The 24,711-nt window shown below is 44.0% G+C and overlaps 1 protein-coding gene across 1 annotated transcript in view; it reads right to left on the reverse strand.

Moving 5' to 3' along the window:
- The window catches only part of hells (helicase, lymphoid specific), a 35,022-nt gene extending 24,474 nt beyond the window's left edge, over positions 1-10,548 (reverse strand). Inside the window, exons 1-3 of the mRNA XM_028603337.1 lie at positions 10,143-10,548; positions 7,443-7,540; positions 3,018-3,136 (exon numbers count right to left, since the gene is read on the reverse strand). Coding sequence (XP_028459138.1) covers positions 3,018-3,136; positions 7,443-7,540; positions 10,143-10,150 — 225 coding nt within the window. The 5' untranslated portion in view covers positions 10,151-10,548. The remainder of the gene's footprint in view (positions 1-3,017; positions 3,137-7,442; positions 7,541-10,142) is intronic.
- Positions 10,549-24,711: the final 14,163 nt, after the last annotated feature.

Genomic DNA, 24,711 nt, shown 5'->3' on the forward strand with positions numbered 1-24,711 from the left:
GGACACAGCAGCACACACACGCAAAAGATTAGAAATAAAAATATTACGGTGCAAATCCTCCATCATAATAGTGCTCCAAGGTCCAAACGTGCCTGGCTTTTAAAGGAAATGGGAGATGATCTGTGATTGGTTTATTGCATGTTACGCCCTGTGACGGGGCGCACAGCTGCCGTCACTGTAGCGATGCGCTACCTAGTTTAGCTCACAAAGACGGAGTGCGAATGTTGCCGGTGTATGTTTTGTTAGCATGTTGATACAGTGGGGGAAATAAGTATTTGACCCCTTGCTGATTTTGCAGGTTTGCCCACTTACAAAGAATGCAAAAATCTACAATTGTAATCATATGTACATTCTAACAGGGAAAGACAGAATCCCAAAGAAAATTCCAGAAAATCACATCATATGAATTTATTAAAATTGATAACCATCTGATGAGGAAAAACAAGTATTTGACCCCCTGGACAAACAGCAAGTATTCTGGCTCCTACAAGCCAGTTAGTCTTTCTTTAAGACACAGCCCCAATCCGAACCAATTATCTACATCAAATACACCTGCCTCACCTCGTTACCTGTATAAAAGACACCTGTCAACACCCAAACAACCAGCATCCAACATCACCACCATGGGCAAGACCATAGAGCTTTCTACGGACAGGGACAAGATTGTTGATCTGCACAAGGCTGGGATGGGCTACAAGAGAATCGGAAAGCAACTTGGAGAGAAAAGATCAACTGTCGGTGCAGTTATCAGGAAATGGAAGAAGCACCACACCACCGCCAACCTCCCTCGGTCTGGGCCTCCACACAAGATCTTGCCTCGTGGGGTGTCCCTGATCATGCGAACGGTGAGGAATCATCCCAAAACCACAAGGGGGGAACTGATGAATCAACTGAAGGCAGCTGGGACCACAGTTACAAAAGAAACGGTTGGAAACACACTACGCCGTCATGGATTGAAATCCTGCAGCGCACGCAAGGTCCCCCTGCTCAAGAAGAAACATGTACAGGCCCGCATGAAGTTCGCCATTCACCACCTGGACGACTCAGAAGAGGCCTGGAAGAAGGTGATGTGGTCAGATGAGACCAAAATAGAACTTTTTGGCCTCAACTCAACTCGTCGTGTTTGGAGGGCAAAGAACACCAAGTACAACCCAAAGAACACCATCCCCACCGTCAAGCATGGTGGTGGCAACATCATGCTTTGGGGGTGCTTTTCAGCCAAGGGGACGGGACAACTCCATCGTATTGAGGGGAGGATGGACGGGGCCATGTATCGTGGAATTCTGGACCGACATCTCCTTCCCTCAGTGAGAGAGCTGAAGATGGGTCGAGGATGGGTGTTTCAGCACGACAACGACCCTAAGCACACCGCCAAAGCAACAAAAGAGTGGCTGAAGAAGAAGCACATCAAGGTTCTGGAGTGGCCTAGCCAGTCTCCAGACCTGAATCCGATTGAAAATCTTTGGAAGGAGCTTAAAATTCGAGTTGCCAGGCGACAACCTCGGAACCTGAATGATTTGGAGGCTGTCTGCAGGGAGGAGTGGGCCAACATCCCTGCCGAAATGTGCACAAACCTTGTCACCAACTATAAAAACCGTTTGACATCTGTGCTGGCCAATAATGGCTTTTCTACAAAATATTAACATGCTGTTTGTCCATGGGGTCAAATACTTGTTTTTCCTCATCAGATGGTTATCAATTTTAATAAATTCATATGATGTGATTTACTGGAATTTTCTTTGGGATTCTGTCTTTCCCTGTTAGAATGTACATATGATTACAATTGTAGATTTTTGCATTCTTTGTAAGTGGGCAAACCTGCAAAATCAGCAAGGGGTCAAATACTTATTTCCCCCACTGTATGCTCCGTTTCAAATCATCTGTTAAACTTGCCATTTATTGAATTCCACACAGTAATCCCGTAGCGTTCTTGTGAACAAATTTACAGCGAATACTGCGGTGATTTATAGGCTATAGCTATATCCATCAATACATCATAGTCTGTTTAAAACCATACTGTTTGTCACAAACATCTTTTATAATAATTACACTTACATCTTTGTTAACTTACTGTTTATTTAGTTTAAAAAGGTAACAGTATAACAGGTAGTCTTTATGGCTTACCGGTGTCTGCTCTTTTGTTGATAAAGGAAAGTTTGCCGCCATCGGCGAGTTTAAATGACGTTACTACATCCGGGGTAACAGGAAGTGACTGTAACTTTGAGTAATCATTTATTTTAATTTATAATGGCTTAATGAAATGTTTTGATGAGTCATGTATAAATCTTCAGTAAATTTCTAGTCTACTAGATCTATTATTGTTGCCGTTTGTAGTTTTTTTTGTCTGTTCGCCTTAGCCACCCCTGTATTTTATTTGTTGTTGGTATGTTCCAATTTCAGGGGTGTGCTACAGGCCTATATAGGCTGACAGTTTCAGTTGCTCGGGGAGCTAGAGGAGGGTGGACGCAAGTCTGTGTAAGGCTCTAGTGACTAGTTTCACATGTCAACTTACATACAGCTTTATCTGTATTTTTGGAACCATTTCATAAGTTTTGACTCATGTCGATTTATTTTATTTTTCTTGAAAGTATTTTTTTCTCTTTTTTTGTTGTTCCTTTAATTTTGGTTTTATTAATTGTTTTGCCTGTGGGCCTTAATTTGGACAGAAATTAATAAAAGTCCATCACTCCAAACTTCATCTTTGACTACCCTGAGTGTCACCATCTGCGCACGACGACTCTCCTACATCTACCTTCAACACGACCAAAACACACCTCTGATTAATGAAGACACTAAGTACAACCCTTTAGAACCATGCGCCCGGCGCACGGACCCTTTTTTCCGCCGTCAAACTAGCAAAAGTGGATTTGGACACTCCCTAAACTCAGCTGTCTGAAATGAGGTGTGGTAATGCTTAGTGGTATGGACGACTCAAGACCCAGCAGCAGACTTTAAAGTAGAGTAAAACACAAAAAAGGGACAGAACACACATCCTGAAGAATTAATAAGCAACACACCTTTTCCATCATCTCCTTTTCTTTCCTCTCCCCTTCCTCCATCAGCTGCTTCTCTTCTTCCTCCATTGCCTCAGTGATGACCACTTCAGATGTCATTTCCTCAGATTTCACATTGACATCTTTAGAGAAACAAACAGTGAGGGTCAAGCTGGGTCACTGCCTGAAGAAGTCCACATGGCCTCATTATTTTCAGAACAGTTCCATATCTTTTCAAACTTCATCCAACTCCCATAATTTCCTGCACAGGTAAGTTTACTCGTGTAATAACAGGGGTAAATAAACTAAATCAAACAAAGGTTTATAAACTATTTATTGAAAAGAAAATTAACAGATATTTTTAACTATTTACATATTAAACAAACTAGATTAAAAGATAATACAGATGTGTAGCTTTTTTTTTTTTTTTTTTTTTTTTTTTTAAATCAAATCTGGTTGTATTGTCAAACTAATTTCATGGTTCAGCAGATAAAATACCTGATTCCCCGGAGCCCAAATGTTATGTAGCCTATATTAAACAACTTAACCTTGAAACTATACTATGATTCATAGTTAGGCTACACGTTAACACTGTCTCCTCCTAAAGCCTTTTAAATCGTGTAAGAGTGATACCATCTAAAGTTAGGTCTTGTTTTGTTTATTAGAGATCATTGTTCGTTCTTTAAAGTGTTTTGATCTGTGTCTGGTGGGATCCTAAACTTTGGACTATCCATGTCTGTGTTGCAGCCATTAAGATCTCATCTGAACAGATTCCTGTCACTCAAACAACTGAGTTGTAGTTTAAAACTTTTGAACAACATGAAGCCTCTGAGTCTGAAGTGAATGTTGATAATGTGTCATGCACGCATGACTTCGAAGGGGTGGGGCTGGGTGAGCTGTAAAAAAAATAAAATCGTTAATTGGGGGAAAAAAAATGTAAGACAGATTTTATCTACCTGGGCGGAGCGCCCAAGTAGAACCTATGTATGGTAAACACTAGTGGTGCACGATATACAGTGGGGAAAATAAGTATTTGACCCCTTGCTGATTTTGCAGGTTTGCCCACTTACAAAGAATGCAAAAATCTACAATTTTAATCATATGTACATCATAACAGTGAAAGACAGAATCCCAAAGAAAATTCCAGAAAATCACATCATATGAATTTATTAAAATTGATAACCATCTGATGAGGAAAAACAAGTATTTGACCCCCTGGACAAACAGCATGTTAATATTTTGTAGAAAAGCCATTATTGGCCAGCACAGATGTCAAACGGTTTTTATAGTTGGTGACAAGGTTTGTGCACATTTCGGCAGGGATGTTGGCCCACTCCTCCCTGCAGACAGCCTCCAAATCATTCAGGTTCCGAGGTTGTCGCCTGGTAACTCGAATTTTAAGCTCCCTCCAAAGATTTTCAATCGGATTCAGGTCTGGAGACTGGCTAGGCCACTCCAGAACCTTGATGTGCTTCTTCTTCAGCCACTCTTTTATTGCTTTGGCGGTGTGCTTAGGGTCGTTGTCGTGCTGAAACACCCATCCTCGACCCATCTTCAGCTCTCTCACTGAGGGAAGGAGATGTCGGTCCAGAATTCCACGATACATGGCCCCGTCCATCCTCCCCTCAATATGATGGAGTTGTCCCGTCCCCTTGGCTGAAAAGCACCCCCAAAGCATGATGTTGCCACCACCATGCTTGACGGTGGGGATGGTGTTCTTTGGGTTGTACTCTGTGTTCTTTGCCCTCCAAACACGACGAGTTGAGTTGAGGCCAAAAAGTTCTATTTTGGTCTCATCTGACCACATCACCTTCTTCCAGGCCTCTTCTGAGTCGTCCAGGTGGTGAATGGCGAACTTCATGCGGGCCTGTACATGTTTCTTCTTGAGCAGGGGGACCTTGCGTGCGCGGCAGGATTTCAATCCATGACGGCGTAGTGTGTTACCAACCGTTTCTTTTGCAACTGTGGTCCCAGCTGCCTTCAGTTGATTCATCAGTTCCCCCCCTTGTGGTTTTGGGATGATTCCTCACCGTTCGCATGATCAGGGACACCCCACGAAGCAAGATCTTGTGTGGTGGCCCAGACCGAGGGAGGTTGGCGGTGGTGTGGTGCTTCTTCCATTTCCTGATAACTGCACCGACAGTTGATCTTTTCTCTCCAAGTTGCTTTCCGATTCTCTTGTAGCCCATCCCAGCCTTGTGCAGATCAACAATCTTGCCCATGGTGGTGATGTTGGATGCTGGTTGTTTGGGTGTTGACAGGTGTCTTTTATACAGGTAACGAGTGAGGCAGGTGTATTTGATGTAGATAATTGGTTCGGATTGGGGCTGTGTCTTAAAGAAAGACTAACTGGCTTGTAGGAGCCAGAATACTTGCTGTTTGTCCAGGGGGTCAAATACTTGTTTATCCTCATCAGATGGTTATCAATTTTAATAAATTCATATGATGTGATTTTCTGGAATTTTCTTTGGGATTCTGTCTTTCACTGTTAGAATGTACATATGATTACAATTGTAGATTTTTGCATTCTTTGTAAGTGGGCAAACCTGCAAAATCAGCAAGGGGTCAAATACTTATTTCCCCCACTGTATCGGCCGCCGATATAATATCGGCCGATGATATAATATCGGCCGCCGATATAATATCGGCCGATTTTGACATCGTTCCGATGTCAAAAAAGGGCCGATGAATCATTCCTGTGTATTTGACGTGTGTAGGCTTAGATGCGAGTGTGTGAGAATTTAGATTTAAATCTGACCTGTGGAGGGCAGTAATACGCTTAACAGCGTCTATACTGCTGAAATCAGAAGAAGAAGAAGAAGTATGGGCGGGGATGTTTGTTTTTGCAGACGGAATCTGCGGCGAAGTGGGACACTGGAAACTTTAGTTGACCACCGGCTCTCGGTGGGCGGGGGAGAGATGAATGTACGGAAGTAAGAGGCTGCTGTGGTCCGCCGTACAGGTTAGTTTGACCAGCGGGCAGCCGCGGCGGCCGCCGGAGTGGGCAGCAGCGGTGGCGATCATGGGGGGTGTGGGGGGGACATTCTCAGCGGTGAAACGCAAACGGGGGCTGGACCTAGCTAGGTGGAAAGCTAACGCTAGCCAGCCACCTGTTCCATCAATCCTGGTTGCAAGGGTCTGCTCATTAGACAACAAACTGGAGTACATCCAACTTAAACCAAATTCCCATCGCGAGTTCAGAGACTACAGTGTTTTTCTTGTTGTGGAAACACGTCGCCGGGTAAGAGCGGAGATTTTGTTAACACGGACTTGTGCAGAAATTAGCTGCTTGTATCCAACTAAATGCTAACTGCTGGGGAAGTTTGTGACTAGTAAATGCCGACCGTTCTACATTTCACGCAAATTTACAACTGTGTTTATAATCTGCTACATGTAGCTATTGCACGCACACACACACGTAAAGTTCAGCTAATGCATACTAGCATTAGCGCTTGGTTGACTGTAAACACCTGTTTTGTATGTCATTTTTATATATTTTAAATGTGTAACCATTACAGCCACGGTGAAATGTTCGTGTATATGGTTGAAATGACAATAAAACACATTTGGGTTGAGTTGAATGCTGCCTCACTGTCGGTCTGTAGGTGGGCGTGGCTTGGGAATAGAGTCTAAGCAGCGAAGCAAGTGCATTCTGGGATTTGGTGTCTTTCATCCATATGAGCAAAAACGCATTTTATGGCTTATCTCGGCCTAGAAGGCACCAATTTCAATAATTTCAAGGGTTAGGCCTAACCTTTAAGTACTTGGCAGTTACTGTACTTCCAGTTCAGACTGCAAAAGCCAGTGTCTGTTCAGTCCAGTTTTTTCTGGCTCCATTTTCACATTTTACCTCTTTTAATACTTTTGGCTTTGGCCATTTAAGGCCTACTACTGTACTTTAAAAGTTTTGAACTGTTGTACAATGTTCACAGAATACAGTGACTTGGTCTCAAGTGAGTTAGATGTTTATTGTGAATACTCAGGGTTGGCTTATTCATAGTGTGAATTCAGGACACACTTCTATCCTTTTAAAAATTATTTTTATATAAATATTTAGATTTTCTTCTGAAAATCTGATGACAGTCATATTTTGCACACAGGTAAAGGTGCCTATTATCAGTGATTTCTGACAATAAATCACAAAAGTTAAAAAAAAATGCCTTTTGGAAAATAGTTCCTTATTTGATTATCATAAAAAAATGTATTCTATACAGAGATATCGACATCGGTAAATATCGGTATCGGCCATAACAGCAATATTAATATCGGTTATCGGTATCGGCCACAATTTTCACATCGGTGCATCACTAGTAACACTGAATAAAATACATCATCTCCTCATTATATCAACCTTAAGTTAGGACAGTAACACTATTAAAGTTGGATTGGCTCAAGTAAATCCCCCAGTGAGCCCCGTGAAGTCACACATTAGAGTCCTTTGTGACTGACCGTTTGCAGCTCCAGTCTCCATGGCGGTGCCCAGCGGCTCCTCCGATTCATCAGGTTTGGGGCAATGAGGGGAACCACTTCGAGTTGCTTCCTTCACGCTGTCGGCACGAGGAAGAACACAAAATCAAAACCAGAGGGTGAATTTTTTCTTGCTGCTTTTACAGGAGGCAGGACTAACTCCATTCACATGTTGGAAAATCACTTTGCAGAACATGACTGAGACCTATACGTCTGTAACCAGGGAAGTTATAACAGCTACGGCTTTTTTTCTCTCAAATGTTGTGCACAAATGTGTTTAAATCCATGTTAGTGACCACAGCTCCTTGGCAACGAGAATCCATCCACCTGACAGGTGCGGCATGTCAAGATGCTGATTAAACCGCATCGTTATTACACAGGCTGTCACAAAAAAGGCCACACTAACACACCAAAAGCGGACTAAAGAAGCATACAGAGGCCCCCGTGAATAGGTGGTCCCAGTAGCTTTCAATTTCAAAAAGTATGGAGCGGTTTCGTTTGTGGTGAGAACGCGATGCAACCTCAAAACGCACCAACTGCTCTACTTGTACTCCGCAAGTCTGAGCTAAACAGCTCCTGTGGTCAGGTGTGCTTTGCCATCTGTGATGTGGCAGAGCAGCAAACTGTAGCAGCTCATGGTGCCAGGATGGCAGCATTGTAGGTGGATGTGAGTTCTCTCGCTCTGTCGGGCAAAGGGTGATTTATGGTACTGCGGAGGCTCCACGCAGAGCTTTCGCAGTAGCCTACGTAAGTCTAACAAGTTCATACTTGTGCATTGGTGTGTGCATCGATCTAATAGCAAGGCCGGGATGTATGCGTGTGTGTGGGGGGGGGGTAGAGCGAGTGAGAGAGACTCCTTCGGAGCAAGTAGCAACACTAAAGTCATAGTGAGAGAAACAAAGTGTCTCCCTTGTTCTTTCTGACCACTGTAGATTTTACGCTGACGCATAAATCACAAAATTATTTATCACAAAATTACGAATCCCACTATGGCCACAACAAGACCCGCCCTACGAAGCAGCTTGATTGGTTGGTTGGTTGGTTGGTTGGTTGAGGTTAGGCATTTCACCTTGAGTGGTTAAGGTTAGGTTTGGGTTAGGGGATTGGTCAGGGGATGGGGTTAGCAACTACAACTACATGATGCTTACCTAATCATGTAAGAATGGACGCCTGGCCAATAGTAGTGTGTGAATGCTATTGAAGGGCGGGTCTTGGCGTTGCCATAGTGGGATTCGTAATATCGCAGCCTGGATGCCAGCCGAACTTAGCCCCGCCCACAACATTTGAGGTCAGGAAGTTCGGCCTGGACTTGATCCGTTGTGGAGCAACTATTCTCCAACCAGAGCTGTTCGGACCAATCCAATCGTAAAGGCGGGCTTTATACGATGATTGACAGATGATCAACAGTAACGTAATCAACCACGTCACCAAAGAGCGCTTGGGTTGAATTTGTTTACAACAAAGATGACTTCCACTGGAGAATTGAGATGTGTAGATTCCGCCATTGCATCTGTTATAGAAGATATCGACAGCACATTCATTTTAAAAGTAACAGATCGACACAGAAACCGCCTCCTCTGCCTTTGCTCTGTCGAAGCCTGCCTTTGACTTGCAGCTTCTGTGACATCTGTCTCCGTTGCTCTGATTGGTTGTAGGTCTATCCAATTGAGTGCAGAGGCATTTTCTTTCCTGGTTCGGTTGAAACATGCCCCATAATCCCAGCCCATCAAACTCATATTCTGACTAGAATGTGAGTATGACGACATCAGGCTATAAATCACGCTGAACTCTGAGGGTTTGAGATAAGAGAAGGAGGCGGAAGGCAAAAAAAGTTTCTTCTAGAGAACAAACTAAGGCTCACAGAAGCCCTGTCCCCTGGGGAGAAAGCAGCCACAGAGAGCCACAGAGACAATGTCTTCTTATTTAAATTAAATGAGCTGGTTTGATCATAGATGCGAGAAATATGCACTATTCCAGAACACAGGACCACCTTCCTGCATTTACTTTCTTGCCCAGACACAAAAGCAGTGCGAGTAAACAAATGATCAAAATATGATCCTGCATCAAACTCACTCGATTGGCACAACACAAATATTCCCTTTGAACAAGCCATTGGAAAAGAACTGGTATTAGGCTAATTATGTAGATCAGAGCACAGGGTTTTGCTCAATAGGGTGTTAAGTGGCAGATCAACTGCAGTTGAATTTAAATAAGGGACATCCTCTGCCCCAGACAAAAAATAATCTTTATGTCGACGACAACTGGCAAGATAATTTAATAATTATAATTTGACCACGTGGGAAACCTATGAACCTAACTCAACTTGAAAAAGGATAATGGTCTCCATGTTACATAAACCCCAACCCCCAAACTGTTAGATGAAACGTACGCCCATGGTTACTGAATTACGGACGTTTAAATACATATGTGCACAACATTTGAGAGAGAAAAGCCTTTTATGTGCTTGAAAAGAGTCTTGGAATGCAATAAGGAGAAGGCGTTCGTTCAGTATTTTGCTAGGTCTCCGTATTAGGAAAACACATTTACAGTTAACGTAAAAGAAAAACGAACCCATCATGCATGTCAATCCGTGATGTTTAGCAGATAAGGTTAGCATAAAACGTTACACGTTGAGATACTTTCACTACGAGTCACTCAATGAAAAATATAAATGTAACTTACCTGCTCATCTTTGACAAAAGCAAAGCAACCGACTTGGATAATGTGGCTAACTTATCGCTAATTTAACGTTTCGAGGTAACGTCACGTTAATTTAGCTACGTTAATAGAACAGGTAGCTATATTTTGCTCGACAAAATAGCAACTGGTCGCAAGTTAACGTGACACAAGCAGGTTATTAGTAATACAAAGTTACCGTTAACGGTAAAGCTCTGTCTTAACTAGCTAGCTAGCTGGCTAGAGGTCGTTTCTGAGCGAGAAGGGCCGCAGTTATCGCAATAAAATTAAAATATGTAGCTAACGTTATGCCTTAGCTATTAAAACTGTGCAAACGTCTTGCACAGCTTAACTTCACTCATTTACTCTGCTGCAGCACTGAACAGCGTGTTTCCTGAAGCACGGTTCACAGCAAAAATAAGGAATCTACATCCGGTCAATACCTTTCAAAATAAATCTAGTTACGCTGGCGAGCTGCCTTGAGAGGGCGTGATTATCTTTTATTTCTATGGCAAACTTTCTTTACTTCCGCTATTTTCTACAGGAGTTAGGCTCACTTGACGCATCTAGTAGTTTCCATTTCGCGCCAGTTCTGACGAAACTACTACTTGTAAAATAGGGTGGTGTATGAACAAAGTATGGGTATTGCAGTATTTTAACAGGAACTGCGAACATCAGAATGAAGATAACTAGTGGAGAGTATTTAGAGATGAAGTCAAAAACCTATTTTACACACTACAGAGGATTTCATGTACAGAGAAAACGATTTCACATCACAGCCACCCCTCTGAGCGGAAACATGGTCCACACCTAATCAGATTTTTCCCGCGAATGCCGGCATTATCCCATAGAAATAGAATACATAGAACAGACATTGGACTGTTTGCCGTCATATATAAGTATCAGAGGAGGCTGGTCCATATAGGCAAAATATAAACTTAGCACAAAAAGTAAGGAAGGAAATTTGTGTTTGGTAGATTATTTCTCTGTGGTAACAATGCTTTTTGGCAATAAATCCTATACCGTTGGAAAGCCTGTTTAGTTCTCTTTCAAATGGAGCCCCATTTGTATGGAACATGCATTTGTGGGATGAGCAGCAGCGCTGAGTATGCGGGTTGCGCCCATGAAAAGTTTGCCAAATCTTCTCTGCCAATGCCAAACAGCTTATTCTGCCATTGACTCGTTTGGTGTTTGGTGGATTGGTTGATTGAAGTTTGAAGAAACAAGACATACATTTGTCACAAGTCAGCCAATATGGTTGTGTTGGTCACTCTGGCACGAACAGCACGCCCAAGCTGATCCCATAAGTGTTCAATGGGGTTGAGGTCAGGACTGCTGGTTGAAGAATGGGATGCCATCCCACAGCAGTGTGTGACCAGGCTGGTGACCAGCATGAGGAGGAAGTGCCAGGCTGTTGTGGCTGTGTATAGTTTTTCCACACGCTACTGATGCTCCTCAATCAACCTTGTTTTGAGAAAAACATCTTTTATTAACAATCTTATGGAAAAAATATGACACTACCCACAATCCTAAGCGTAACAGCGATGTCTCTGATTGGTCCAACTCACTGTTGCCATGGAGATGTTCACCTTACCCGCGAACGGCTAGAGCAAGCTTTTACCATTGAAGTCTGCGATAGTTTCTTTACACAGTCCTGTACCTATTTTATGGTCACGATTTCTCTCCTAGCTGGTTGGCTTGGTTCCAGGCTGAAAACTCTTTATATAAGGGACTGTTCATTTTTTATTTCAAGGGCTACCAGAGGAGTTTTGGGATCTTTAGTCAAAATAGACTTGACCCTCCCTTTGCCAGCAATACATTTTTCCAAGACCCTCCAAAATAATTGGAAAAGAAGCATGACCCTCTCCAACAAATTATTAATGCCTTCTGTACTGGTTTGCCCTTGGCAAAGATGTACAGATAAGCACTGTTTTTTTTTTTACAATCATGACATACATGACTTAACCTCTGCTTTCTCATCTTACACATCACACTCCACTATTATGGTGGCCATTTCAGTAAATTTACTCACTAACATTGTTGTGGAAACACAATAAGTATGGAAACTCTAATGCACACTTCCTGCATTACTGCATTACTTGAAATACTAAGTTACTCCTCTAGTAAACTAGTATTCACATGAAATAAAAAAAAATCAAACATTGAGACCATTCAACAAAGCACACTGGGTAATAACCCATATTGACAGCTAGCCCGCTCAATCAGAAATTCAAAGTTAAGTGTGTTGGTGTGCAAAGCGCTGCAACAATCACAACAGCCGTGGATTGCTGTTGTGGCCAACAACGGGATCTTTATACATTGCTCGTCTGCTATTTCATCACTAAAATCACTTCTGAGACTTTTTCATGCAAAAAATCAACTATGTAGAGCTCGAATATGGTCCTTTTTAGGAAAGTGGATGGCTAATTGCAAATTTGGTCCGACTGTGTCAGAGTTCAGAAGCTCCACAGTCTGACGTGGCAGCCGGCGGGTGCCTGCCGGGGTTGCTGGCTTGCCGCCCGGGCCTGTCCACCTTCACAGACCCCGCTGTCAGCTGGCTGGAGCTCTGTAGATAGGATTGGAGATGAGAAGTTTAACTGACACATAACCTCGATCAGCGCTCACATGTTTCACTTTGCACCAACGGCAATGTTTAATTTTAAATGAATGTAGCCTACAGGCAGTCTGGCACAAGTGGATGCTCAGTATTTTCCGTGGGTGCTGGAGCTCGAGGCAATGTGAAACCTTTGAGATAGTCAGCTTCATTATATTCTCGTGTTGCCGTTTTGTTGGGTCAGACCCATCTGCTAGCGATGGGGGGCTGAGACTGAGAGCTACATGGAAAAGTATGCACCAAACAAGGCACTTTGAAATTTTGCTGTTTTCCTGAATACAAAAGTTGGGTGACCCTCCCCCCTAGACTAATAACCGTTGGGTGACCCTCCCCTCAACAAAGAATAAAAAGACATGACTCTCCCCTATTTTCCTCCGGTGGTCCATTCCATAAATACCAAACGGTCCCTAAGCATGTCAATGGAACAACTGAATGGAGAAAACCACTTCAGGAACCAGAGCCGTCACTGTTGAGCTCTATACAATCATGGATTCATACAATAGCACATTAGAAAATAAATTATAATGTGCACATTGCGAAGTAGCCTACTTTTGAACACATCACTAAAAACTAGATTTTAATTAGTCCTTTTCAACATTTGTTTCCGCGAACCTACGTACGTAGCCACAGCGTAGATTTTACAGCGTGTGTTCAGTGTTGCGGTCTGTGTCGCCGCAGTGTGTATTTACGTTGTTGGAGAGGAGCACGTCAGGCTACGCCGTAGGGTCCGGCGTAGGGTCAAGATTAAGTTAAAACTACACATCGCTTCAGTCAAGTGTTTGGATCCAGGGTCACCAGGGTCCGCTGGGAAAAATAGGGAATATATCACAGCAATTAACGTTCTATTACAATTCATCAAATATTATTTAAATAACAGACAAGGAATTTATGAATTGTGATCATTATTTTAACCCTGCAAATAAATCAGACCTATGTCAATCCTAAATAAAATGCCAGAAATGTAAATGAAGGAAATACATTGGTAATTGTGTTGATATTTTACAGACTAGACTTCTTCTGACTTTACTATCCACAGAAGACAGCCAGCCTTTACTTTTCTCCTGCTTTTGGAAGGCTGAATGCAACAGGCCTCCTGCATCTACTGTATGAAAATAATCTCCCAACATGTAAAGTGACTTGGACCCCTCCCACAGGCAGAAGAACTCCCTTAATGTTTGCTTTGTTTTTAATAATTCCAAATTGTCATGTTTTTTGTTTTAACACTTTAAATCAGAGGATGTTGTGTAAAATTCCCACAGTAGCGTACCGGGTGTTGCATTACCTGACAGGCTTCTAGTGACCAATCATACAAGGGTTATTCCCATCCAGAGCCCGCAGGCATCGTTTTTAAGAAGTCCTGTAAACCATTTCTTGTCAATGCACCAAAAACACCAAGCCAAATTCCTTGTATGCGAAAAACATACTTTGCAATAAACCGGATTCTGATTCTAATTGTTTTACTGCTGCATTTTTCAAGTGAACACAAGAAAATAGAGATAAGTAGCCAACTTGTATAAAATAGCATGACTCTAACATGGTTCTCTTCAATCAGAAAGCTATAGTATTTTGTTTGCACGTGTCTTAGCTTGCTAATAATGTTACAAGCTAACCTTACTAACGGCTAACTGAAGCGTGCCTGTAGCTGGCTAAAAACATGAGATTTGAACGTGTCCAAGGATTATTTTAGCAACCTATGTCTATCTGAGGACTAGTTAGCTGTTAGTAAGCTAATGTTAGCTAAGGCACATGCAAACAAGACTCTAGCTTTCTCATGTATCCACATTCTACTGAAGAGCAATGCTAAATAGCTGGAATACCTTAACCCTCGTGTTGACCACCAACACTTTTGTGACACTTTCTTTTTACCCTTTTTCTGACACTTTTCCCAATGTTCATTTTATTTTATTTTATTTAATTTTTTTACTGTTGATGCTTTTTTCCACTACCACCATACTGTATACACGCCACGGACACCAACTTATTTCCACTAGTGTTACACTTATTTTTTGGAATTCATGGTCAGTAAACCTCGTTGGATTTTTTAATTATACCTAATTTTGGAGTCAAAAAAGCTGAAATTATGAATTATTTTGACTAATATTAGAGGGATGTATGTTGATGGATAATCACAGACTAGTGTATGTCAAAGTTGAGTCAGAATACTGTTTAGAAACCGTTTAAGTTTTTTTGCAAATGCTATAAAATTGAATAAAACAACTCAAAATTCAATGAAAGTAGTGATTGTTAACTGGACTTGCGAACCTGAAACCATCCATGTTATTTTCTCGGTAATTTGGTTGGAAAAGAAACCCATATATTTTTTAAATATAGACATTTTGATAATGGGTCCAATTTGACCGCGAGGATAACAGGAGGCTTAACCTAATACTAAACCAAATAGACTTATGTTGTCTAATCTGTATCTATAAAGTTCTATAATTGATCAGTCCAATGCTGCTTGGTCAGTGTAATGCTTATCAGTTAAATTTTCTAAGCACAAACGGACATTTGGAAAAACAGAAAAATGGGTTCCATTATCCAATTTTTAATTTTTTTCCGCCTTGACAAAGTAAAAATATTTGATCTTTAAACTGTTTTTCCAATTTTCTGTTTTTATTCAGAGGATCAGAAATTTAGAAAATTACAAAATGCGTCTGGGCTCCAATTATTAAATACTGCAATGGTGTTCTCTCCCTCGTTCCGCCTATCTATGCTCCTCGGTTTGTGTCCTATTACTTGGATGATCTACCATCAGTGACTTTTAATAGCCTCGATGTCGCTTGTCTGGTTAGTAGCCTATGATTGATCGCCTAAGTGTGGAGTTGGCTTCCATGAAAAATACTGTGAGTAAGCAGTCGACTGAATGTGAGACCCTTTGTGGAATAACTACAGACATTAGTAAACGACTGAGTGTGATTGAGCAACCCGGTGCCAGCAAGGGACACACAGCCACAACCATGGCCAGTGAGGAGGCTCTGCTCCATGGACCAAGTCACAGGGAGCCTGCACCCGGACCCTCAGCGTTGCCCGTCATTGAGGAGACAGCTGGCTGGGGGGATTGAGGTGGCGATGTCCCCTGCATGGAGCCGTGTATTAAAGTATGGCAAGCGCAAGCAACGTTCTGGAAAACGATCTGCTGCGAAGACCAGCATGAATCCTCCCAGAGAGAAGAAGACCTATGGAATAGTTGGAACTGGTGCAGTGGAGAACATACTGTACATGCAGTGACAACCAAGCTGGTGAGTGTGTTCGTGACAAAGCTTGCTCCTGACCTAGACTCAGAGACTCTGGCTAGTTATTTAAAAGAACAACTTTCCAGAGATGTGACTTGTCAGAGGATTGGCACTGAGTATACTCGCTATAGCTCTATCAAAGTTACAGCTGAATGCAAGGAAGTAGCAGAGATGTATGCGCCGCAGCAGTGGCCAGAAGGGACCTATAAGGCGCTTTTATGAGAATCGCAAGCCTAGGGGCTGGTATTAAAGTACCACTTGACACAGAGATGAGTGAGCCTGAGCCACGGGCGTCCCAAAAATGATAAACTGCTATGAGAGTTGTGTTTTATAACTCCCGTGGTCTGCAGCTTGGCCAGGATGCTGGAGCGAGAGCCCAACGCACTGTTATTGACAAGCTCTTTGAGAATGCTGATGTGGTGTGTTTGCAAGAGACCTTTTTAGCTATTCAAGATCTGGATAAACTTAACCTTGTGCATAATGATTTCCATGGGGCAGGGGAATCTACGACAGACTTAAACACCAGAATCCTGGGTGGCAGGATCCCAGGAGGTGTGGCCATATTCTGGCACAAGAAACTTGACCCTTTGGTCACTGTGATCAGGTTAGATGTGGACTGGTGCCTAGGAATTAAGGTGGTGGATAATAAGAATGTTTTTATTATCTTAAATGTATACACTCCTTATGAATGTCACAAAAATGAGAATGAGCACTTGAATAAGCTTGCTTTTATAGGGTCTTACATAAGGGAAAGTGAATATACATCCATATTTGTCTTGGGGGATCTGAATGCTGATATATCAGATAGCAATTCACTTTTTGGTCAACACTTGACACAATTCTGCAAAGATAACAAGGTTATTTTGTCCATTAAGGAATTACTGCCAGCTGATAGCTATACACATGTGAGTGAAGCTTGGCATACTACATCCTGGTTGGACCATTGTATGTCTACAGCTGATGCACATGATTGTATAAAGGAGGCTGAGATCCTAGATGGTTTGGCCACAGCAGACAATATTCCTGTCTCTATGTCCATAAATATTAAGGGTCTACCTGAGCTTGTTTGTAGTGACAGCCATAAACCAGGTGAGATACTGGACTGGACAAGGCTCACAGAAGATGACCTGCAATATTACAAGTTATTGACTTGAAAAATATTGAGTTACCTGTTGATGCAATTATGTGTGTGGATAACAGCTGTAAGAATGTAAGTCACAATAATGACCTATGTGCAATGTATGATAGAATTGAGAACTGTTAAGTTGATGGAAGTAAACCACTAAGAAGTAAAGTGGTGAAACAACATATTGTAAGACCAGGGTGGAATGACTATGTCCATGATGTTCACATGGAGGCAAGAGATACATTTAGAAGATGGGTCTTAGCAGACAAACCTAGGCATGGCCCAGTCTGTGAGCATAAGGTACGGTCTAATGCTAGGTTCAAATATGCTGTGCGTTTTATAAAAAAGAAAGGAGCAGACTAGGGCGAACTCAATGGCCAGAAAGTTACAAACTAATAATGTTTATGAGTTCTGGAAGGAGGTGAAAGTGGTTAACAACAGCAAAATGCCACTGCCTTCTAGTATTGATGGCATTACTAAACCAGAAAACATTGCAGAGCTATGGAGGAGACACTATGAGATCATTTTTAACTGTGTGAATAGTGATGTGTTTAACATAGGAGAGATACCTCACAGTGATGGTGTAGTGTTCAGGCCGGAGGAAGTATGTTATGCTATTGACAAACTTAAAATGAACAAAGCCTGTGGGCGGGATAGAATAACAGCAGAACATCTGAAATACGCTGGTCAAAGTATCTCAGTTTAACTTGCTCTATGCGTTTCTGGGTTAATGAAGCATGGCATACTTCCTCTCCGTGAACCATCACCTTATCGTGGTGGAGAGGTTTGTGTGTCTCTGTGAACCTGAGGGCTGTGTTGTCTGGAGCTTTGTGCTCCTGGTAGGGTCTCCCAAGGCAAAGTGGTCTCAGGTGAGGGGCCAGACAAAGAATGGTTCAAAAACCCGAATGCAAAAGCTAAGCAGAGATGGAGTGACCCTGCCCGGAGGAAGCCCGGGGCCCCCGTCTGGAGCCAGGCCCAGACGGCGGGCTCGTCGGCGAGCGCCTGGTGGCCGGGTTTGCCACGGAGCCCGGCCGGGCACAGCCCGAACAAGCTACGTGGCAACTCCCTCTCCATCCCATGGGCCCACCACCTGTGGGAGGAACCGTTGGGGTCGGGTGCGATGCCACATGGGTGGCAGTGAAGGTCAGGGGCCTCGACGGACCAGACCCGGGCGGCAGACGCTGGCTCTGGGGACGTGGAACGTCACCTCTCTGTGGGGAAGGAGCCGAACTGGTGCGGGAGGTGGAGCGCTACCGGTTAGATCTGGTGGGGCTTACCTCTCGCACAGTCTTGGTTCTGGAACCATACTCCTGGATAGGGGTGGACTCTTTTCTTCTCCGGAGTTGCCCAGGGTGTGAGGCGCCGGGCGGGTGTGGGGATACTCACAAGCCCCGGCTGAGCGCCGCTGTGTTGGAGTTTACCCGTGGACGAGAGGGTCGCCTCCCTACGCCTGCGGGTTGTGGGGGGAAAACTCTGACTGTTGTTTGTGCATATGCACCAAACAGGAGTTCGGAGTATTCGGCCTTCTTGGAGACCTTGACTGAGTCCTGCATGGGGCTCCAGTGGGGACTCCATTGTTCTGCTGGGGGACTTCAACGCACACGTGGGCAATGATGGAGACACCTGAGAGGCGTGATTGGGAGGAACGGCCTCCCTGATCTAAACCAGAGTGGGTGTTTGTTGTTGGACTTCTGTGCTAGTCATGGATTGTCTATAACGAACACCATGTTCGAACATAGGGATGCTCATAAGTGTACCTGGTACCAGAGCACCCTAGGCCGAAGGTCAATGATCGATTTCATAATCGTTTCATCTGATCTGAGGCCGTATGTTTTGGACACTCGGGTGAAGAGAGGGGCAGAGCTGTCAACCGATCACCATCTGGTGATGAGTTGGGTCAGAGGGTGGGGAAGACTCTGGACAGACCTGGTAAGCCCAAACGTAGTGCGGGTAAATTGGGAACGTCTGGAGGAGGCCCCTGTCCAACAGACTTTCAACTCACACCTCCGGGCGGAGCTTTTCGTGCATCCCTGTGGAGGCTGGGGGCATTGAACCCGAGTGGACAATGTTCAAAGTTTCCATTGCTGAAGCTGCGGCGAGGAGCTGTGGTCTTAGGGTCTTAGGTGCCTCAAGGGGCGGTAACCCACGAACACCGTGGTGGACACCGTGGTCAGGGAAGCCGTCCGACTGAAGAAGGAGTCTTTCCGGGATATGTTATCCCGGAGGACTCGGAGGCAGTTGCAGGGTACCGGCGGGGCCCGAAGGGCTGCAGCCTCTGCCGTGAAAGAGGCAAAGCAGCGGGTGTGGGAGAAGTTTGGAGAAGACATGGAGAAGGACTTTCGGTCGGCACCAAAGTGTTTCTGGAAAACTGTTCGCCACCTCAGGAGGGGGGAAGGGGAACCATCCAAGCTGTGTACAGTAAGGATGGGACACTGTTGACCTCAACTAAGGAGGTAATAGGGCGGTGGAAGGAGCACTTTGAGGAACTCCTGAAACCGACTAATACGCCTCTATGTTAGAGGCAGAGCTGGAGGATAACGGGGATTGTCGCCGATTTCCCAGGCGGAAGTCACTGATGTAGTCAAACAACTACACAGTGGCAAAGCCCCGGGATTGATGAGATCCGTCCAGAAATGCTCAAGGCTCTGGGTGTGGAGGGGCTGTCCTGGTTGACACGCCTTTTCAACATTGCGTGGAAGTCTGGGACGGTGCCAAAGGAGTGGCAGACTGGGGTGGTGGTTCCCCTTTTTAAAAGGGGACCAGAGGGTGTGTGCCAATTATAGGGGTATCACACTTCTCAGCCTCCCTGGTAAAGTCTACTCCAAGGTGTTGGCAAGGAGGGTTCGGCCGATAGTCGAACCTCGGGTTGAGGAGGAACAATGCGGTTCCGTCCTGGTCGTGGAACAACGGACCAGCTCTTCACTCTCGCAAGGATCCTGGAGGGAGCCTGGGAGTATGCCCAACCGGTCTACATGTGTTTTGTGGATTTGGAGAAGGCGTATGACCGGGTCCCCGGGAGATACTGTGGGAGGTGCTGCGGGAGTATGGGGTGAGGGGGTCTCTTCTCAGGGCCATCCAATCTCTGTACAACCAAAGCGAGAGCTGTGTCCGGGTTCTCGGTAGTAAGTCGGACTCGTTTCAGGTGAGGGTTGGCCTCCGCCAGGGCTGCGCTTTTGTCACCAATCCTGTTTGTAGTATTTATGGACAGGATATCGAGGCGTAGTCGGGGTGGGGAGGGGTTGCAGTTTGGTGGGCTGGGGATCTCATCGCTGCTCTTTGCAGATGATGTGGTCCTGATGGCATCATCGGCCTGCGACCTTCAGCACTCACTGGATCGGGTTCGCAACCGAGTGTGAAGCGGTTGGGATGAGGATCAGCACCTCTAAATCTGAGGCCATGGTTCTCAGCAGGAAACCGATGGAATGCCTTCTCCAGGTAGGGAATGAGTCCTTACCCCAAGTGAAGGAGTTCAAGTACCTTGGGGTTGTGTTCGCAAGTGAGGGGACAATGGAGCGGGAGATTGGTCGGAGAATCGGGCGCAGCGGGTGCGGTATTGCATTCAATCTATCGCACCGCTGTGACGAAAAGAGAGCTTAGCCAGAAGGCAAAGCTCTCGATCTACCGGGTCAGTTTTCGTTCCTACCCTCACCTATGGTCATGAAGGCTGGGTCATGACCGAAAGAACGAGATCCAGGGTACAAGCGGCTGAAATGGGTTTCCTCAGGAGGGTGGCTGGCGTCTCCCTTAGAGATAGGGTGAGAAGCTCAGTCATCCGTGAGGAGCTCGGAGAGCCGCTGCTCCTTTGCGTCGAAAGGAGCCAGTTGAGGTGGTTCGGGCATCTGGTAAGGATGCCCCTGGGCGCCTCCCTAGGGAGGTGTTCCAGGCACGCCCAGCTGGGACGAGGCTCGGGAAGACCCAGGACTAGGTGGAGGGATTATATCTCCAACCTGGCCTGGGAACGCCTCGGGATCCCCCAGTCGGAACTGGTTAATGTTGCTCGGGAAAGGGAAGTTTGGGGTCCCCTGCTGGAACTGCTCCCCCCGCGACCCGACACCGGATAAGCGGACGAAGATGGATGGATGGATGGCATACTTCCTGGATCCATGTTATCTGTCTTGCTAGTACCTGTAGTTAAAAATAAGACTGGTAAATTAACTAGTATAGATAACTATAGACCTATTGCACTTGCAAGTATACTATCCAAGGGGCTAGAGGGGATCCTTATGGATAGGCTTGCAGAATACATAGCGTCAACAGATAATCAGTTTGGTTTTAAGAACAAGCATGGAACTGATCTGTGTATTTATGCACTTAAAGAAATTGTCCATAGGTACAGATCACGCAATACTACAGTCTTCATGTGTTTCCTGGATGCGTCAAAGGCTTTTGATCGTATCAATCATAGAAAACTGTTTGGTAAACTACATGAGCATGGTGTCCCCTCTTACTTAATCAGGATACTGCAATTCTGGTACTCTCACCAAACTATGCAAGTCAGGTGGGGTTGAGTTTGTCAGCCCCCTTTCTATGTCTCCAATGGAGTGCGGCAGGGCGGAATTCTGTCTCCGCTGCTATTCAATCTGTACATGGATGATTTATCTAGGGAGTTAAAGGGCTGTAGGGCTGGCTGCTTGGTGGGGGGATTAATCATATGCTTTATTGCTGATGATTTGGTGGTACTGTCTCCCTCTAGTGCTGGCCTGCAGCAACTTCTTAGCAAATTCCACATGTGCACCACTGAGGTTAAAATCTCACTCTTCAAAACCTATTGCACTCCACTGTATACTGCCCACCTGTGGTGTAATTTTAGTGAGTCGAAAATGAAAACACTTCAAGTGGCTTACAATGATGCACTAAGAATTGTGCTTAAAATTCCTAGGTGGAGTAGTGCCAGTGACATGTTTGTGTCGAACAATGTGCCCACTTTTAACGCTGTTTTAAGAATGTTTTATGTATAGATTCATGTGCAGACTGACAGGGTCTAAGAATATGATCATTGTGTCCATAGGTGATGTTTCTAAGAGTGACACAAGGTACACATCTTGCTTTTGGAAACATTGGACTCAAAGCCTGTATATGTTTTATAAATGATGCCCCATCGGCACCATTCTTAAATGTTTTTGTATTGTTTTATATTTATATATATCTGTATTGTGTTGTCTCTATGGACCTCAGTGTCTTGAATAAACTTGATTGATTGATTGATCAAATTTTTTAATTTGTCAAGGTGGAAAAAAATGAAAAATTGGAACCCATTTTTCTGTTTTTCCAAATGTCCGTTTGTGCTTAGAAAATTGAACTGATAAGCGTTACACTGACCCTGCTTAACCAACAGGTGAGATTCTTTATATTTCCTCAGTGTTGGGTAATGTCCAACTGGACCAGAAGTCCTCAGCCAATGAGGATCCTCTGTGAGCCAACGCTGTTGTTGCAGTGTCTGCTTTCTGCCAACAGAGGTCCATTAAGGTAACAGATTATGTCTTTTCTATGATGTAGGCTACCACATGACGAAGCTATCACAGCTTGATTTTTCCATGTACAAACTTGGTGAATCATACACTCCTCTTCCCCCCAACCCCTCATTTATTTCTTCCCTTTGTCCTGTGAGTATCTTTTCTGCGTTTCCTTCTTCCATTCTTGCCTTTTTTCCTCTTGACCCCATCTTCCCCAATCTATTTGTTCTTTCATTTGTTGCCATTCTTTGCCCTATGTTCTTTTTTCATCCCCCTTTCTTCCCTTTGTCCCCTCATCCCTTGTTCTCCTCTTGCCTTTCTTCCTTTTTGTGATTGATGTGACATAGCTGCTGAGAGAAGTATTTCTTGCTCTGCCTTATACTTATTAAAGGACTTATAACCCACCTATACCAGTCATATAAATAATACTCCTGTCTCAGATTTTGTTTAGAGAAGTATCTGATCTCGGTACACATGCTGTTCAGCATTAATTGCACTTCCCATCTGACTAAACGTGCATTCCAAATGCAGGAAGAATTGTAACCACCACAGGTTTCACTTCCACAAGCTTTTTTTGTCGTGGACCGTAACACTGGGTGAGCCACGCTTGTTTCAAAGGTTTCTGGGAAGTCAGCTGCGTTTCTCTTTAGTGATGCGTTCCACACAACATTCAAGATGTCATGTTTTATAGAAGTGCTGGCTCAGACGCTTCCTCTCTCCCAACGTTACCAAACGCTCCAGTGATTCAGGCCCTTTCGTCAATCAGTTCTGTAGAACTTTGAAACTGAACCACACCGTTGCAGTTTAGGATTGAGGTCAACTAAACCAAACCATTGATGAGAAGGTCTACACACACACACACACACACACACACACACACACACACACACAGCCATTGTTTTGTCACCTGACTTTCATATACAGCTGTACAATAGAGCACTGTTCTAACATTCTTCTTCACACAGCAAACATTCGTCCCAGAGCCCTCTTTTAAACTGAATCCAGTTGCCTTTATTATGAAAAAAAAGAGAACATTTTATGTTATATATGTGATTCTGTACTGATATTACATAGTGATTTGCAAAAAGACCCTATGGAACTAGCAATAGATATGCCAAATGAATGTAGAATAAATAATTCAAACAGATTTTCTACACATCTCACCAAGAATCGCAGACAGGTCCTCCCCTCTTCTACAGTCTGGTAGTACAATATTTATTTTCATTGTTACATGTTGAGCAACAAACTTACAGTTGTCTTCAGCCACAGATGTAATGCAGAGATAAAGAGTCAAGACTATCCCAATAACATAATGAACACTACAGAACTGGCAAATCAGATTTGAGAGTGTGTATGTGTACACACACACACACACACATAATATATACACACACACTCACACGTAATGTTTATGTACATATACTGTTGCACTAGAAATTAACAGTGAAACACTGCTGTGCAGAGGTTGGCAGAAAAATTAAAAATAAAACACTTCAAAATGGGGACAGACATGCTGATCCAAACAGCAAAAAATAATTACAGAAGGAAAAGAGAAACAAAGAGATAAGGTCCATACAAACAGAAACTGATTAATTTACCAACCCTGCTATAGGAGCACGAACACACACACACACACACACACACACACACACACACACACACACACACACACACACACACACACACACACACACACACACACACACACACACACACACACACACACACACACACACACACACACACACACACACACACACACACACACACACACACACACACACACACACACACACACACACACACACACACACACCTCATTAACCTGCATTCAGAGGGCCAAATAAAAGAGTAGTCTCCGAGATGTCAAGGTTAGGGGGTGATGGGGAGCCGGAGGGGGGGGCGGCGGGTTGAATGGTCACCTATCTGTAGAATTAGTCATCAACAACAGGACAGTAGGACAAGAAGGATGCTTTATTTGTTTTTGGTAGTGTGGCTATACTATGTACAGTACAAATACAGGCAACCTCTTCTTCTTGTTCTCAGACATGTGAACCATGTCTTCCCTGTCCTGTCAACTTGTGGTGGGGCTTTGCTGGAACACAGTCGAGTTTCAGTGGTATGCAGAGCCTGCAGAGGGGACGGGTGG

The sequence above is a fragment of the Perca flavescens genome, chromosome 17, assembly GCF_004354835.1.
Source record: "Perca flavescens isolate YP-PL-M2 chromosome 17, PFLA_1.0, whole genome shotgun sequence".
Classification (NCBI taxonomy): domain Eukaryota; kingdom Metazoa; phylum Chordata; class Actinopteri; order Perciformes; family Percidae; genus Perca; species Perca flavescens.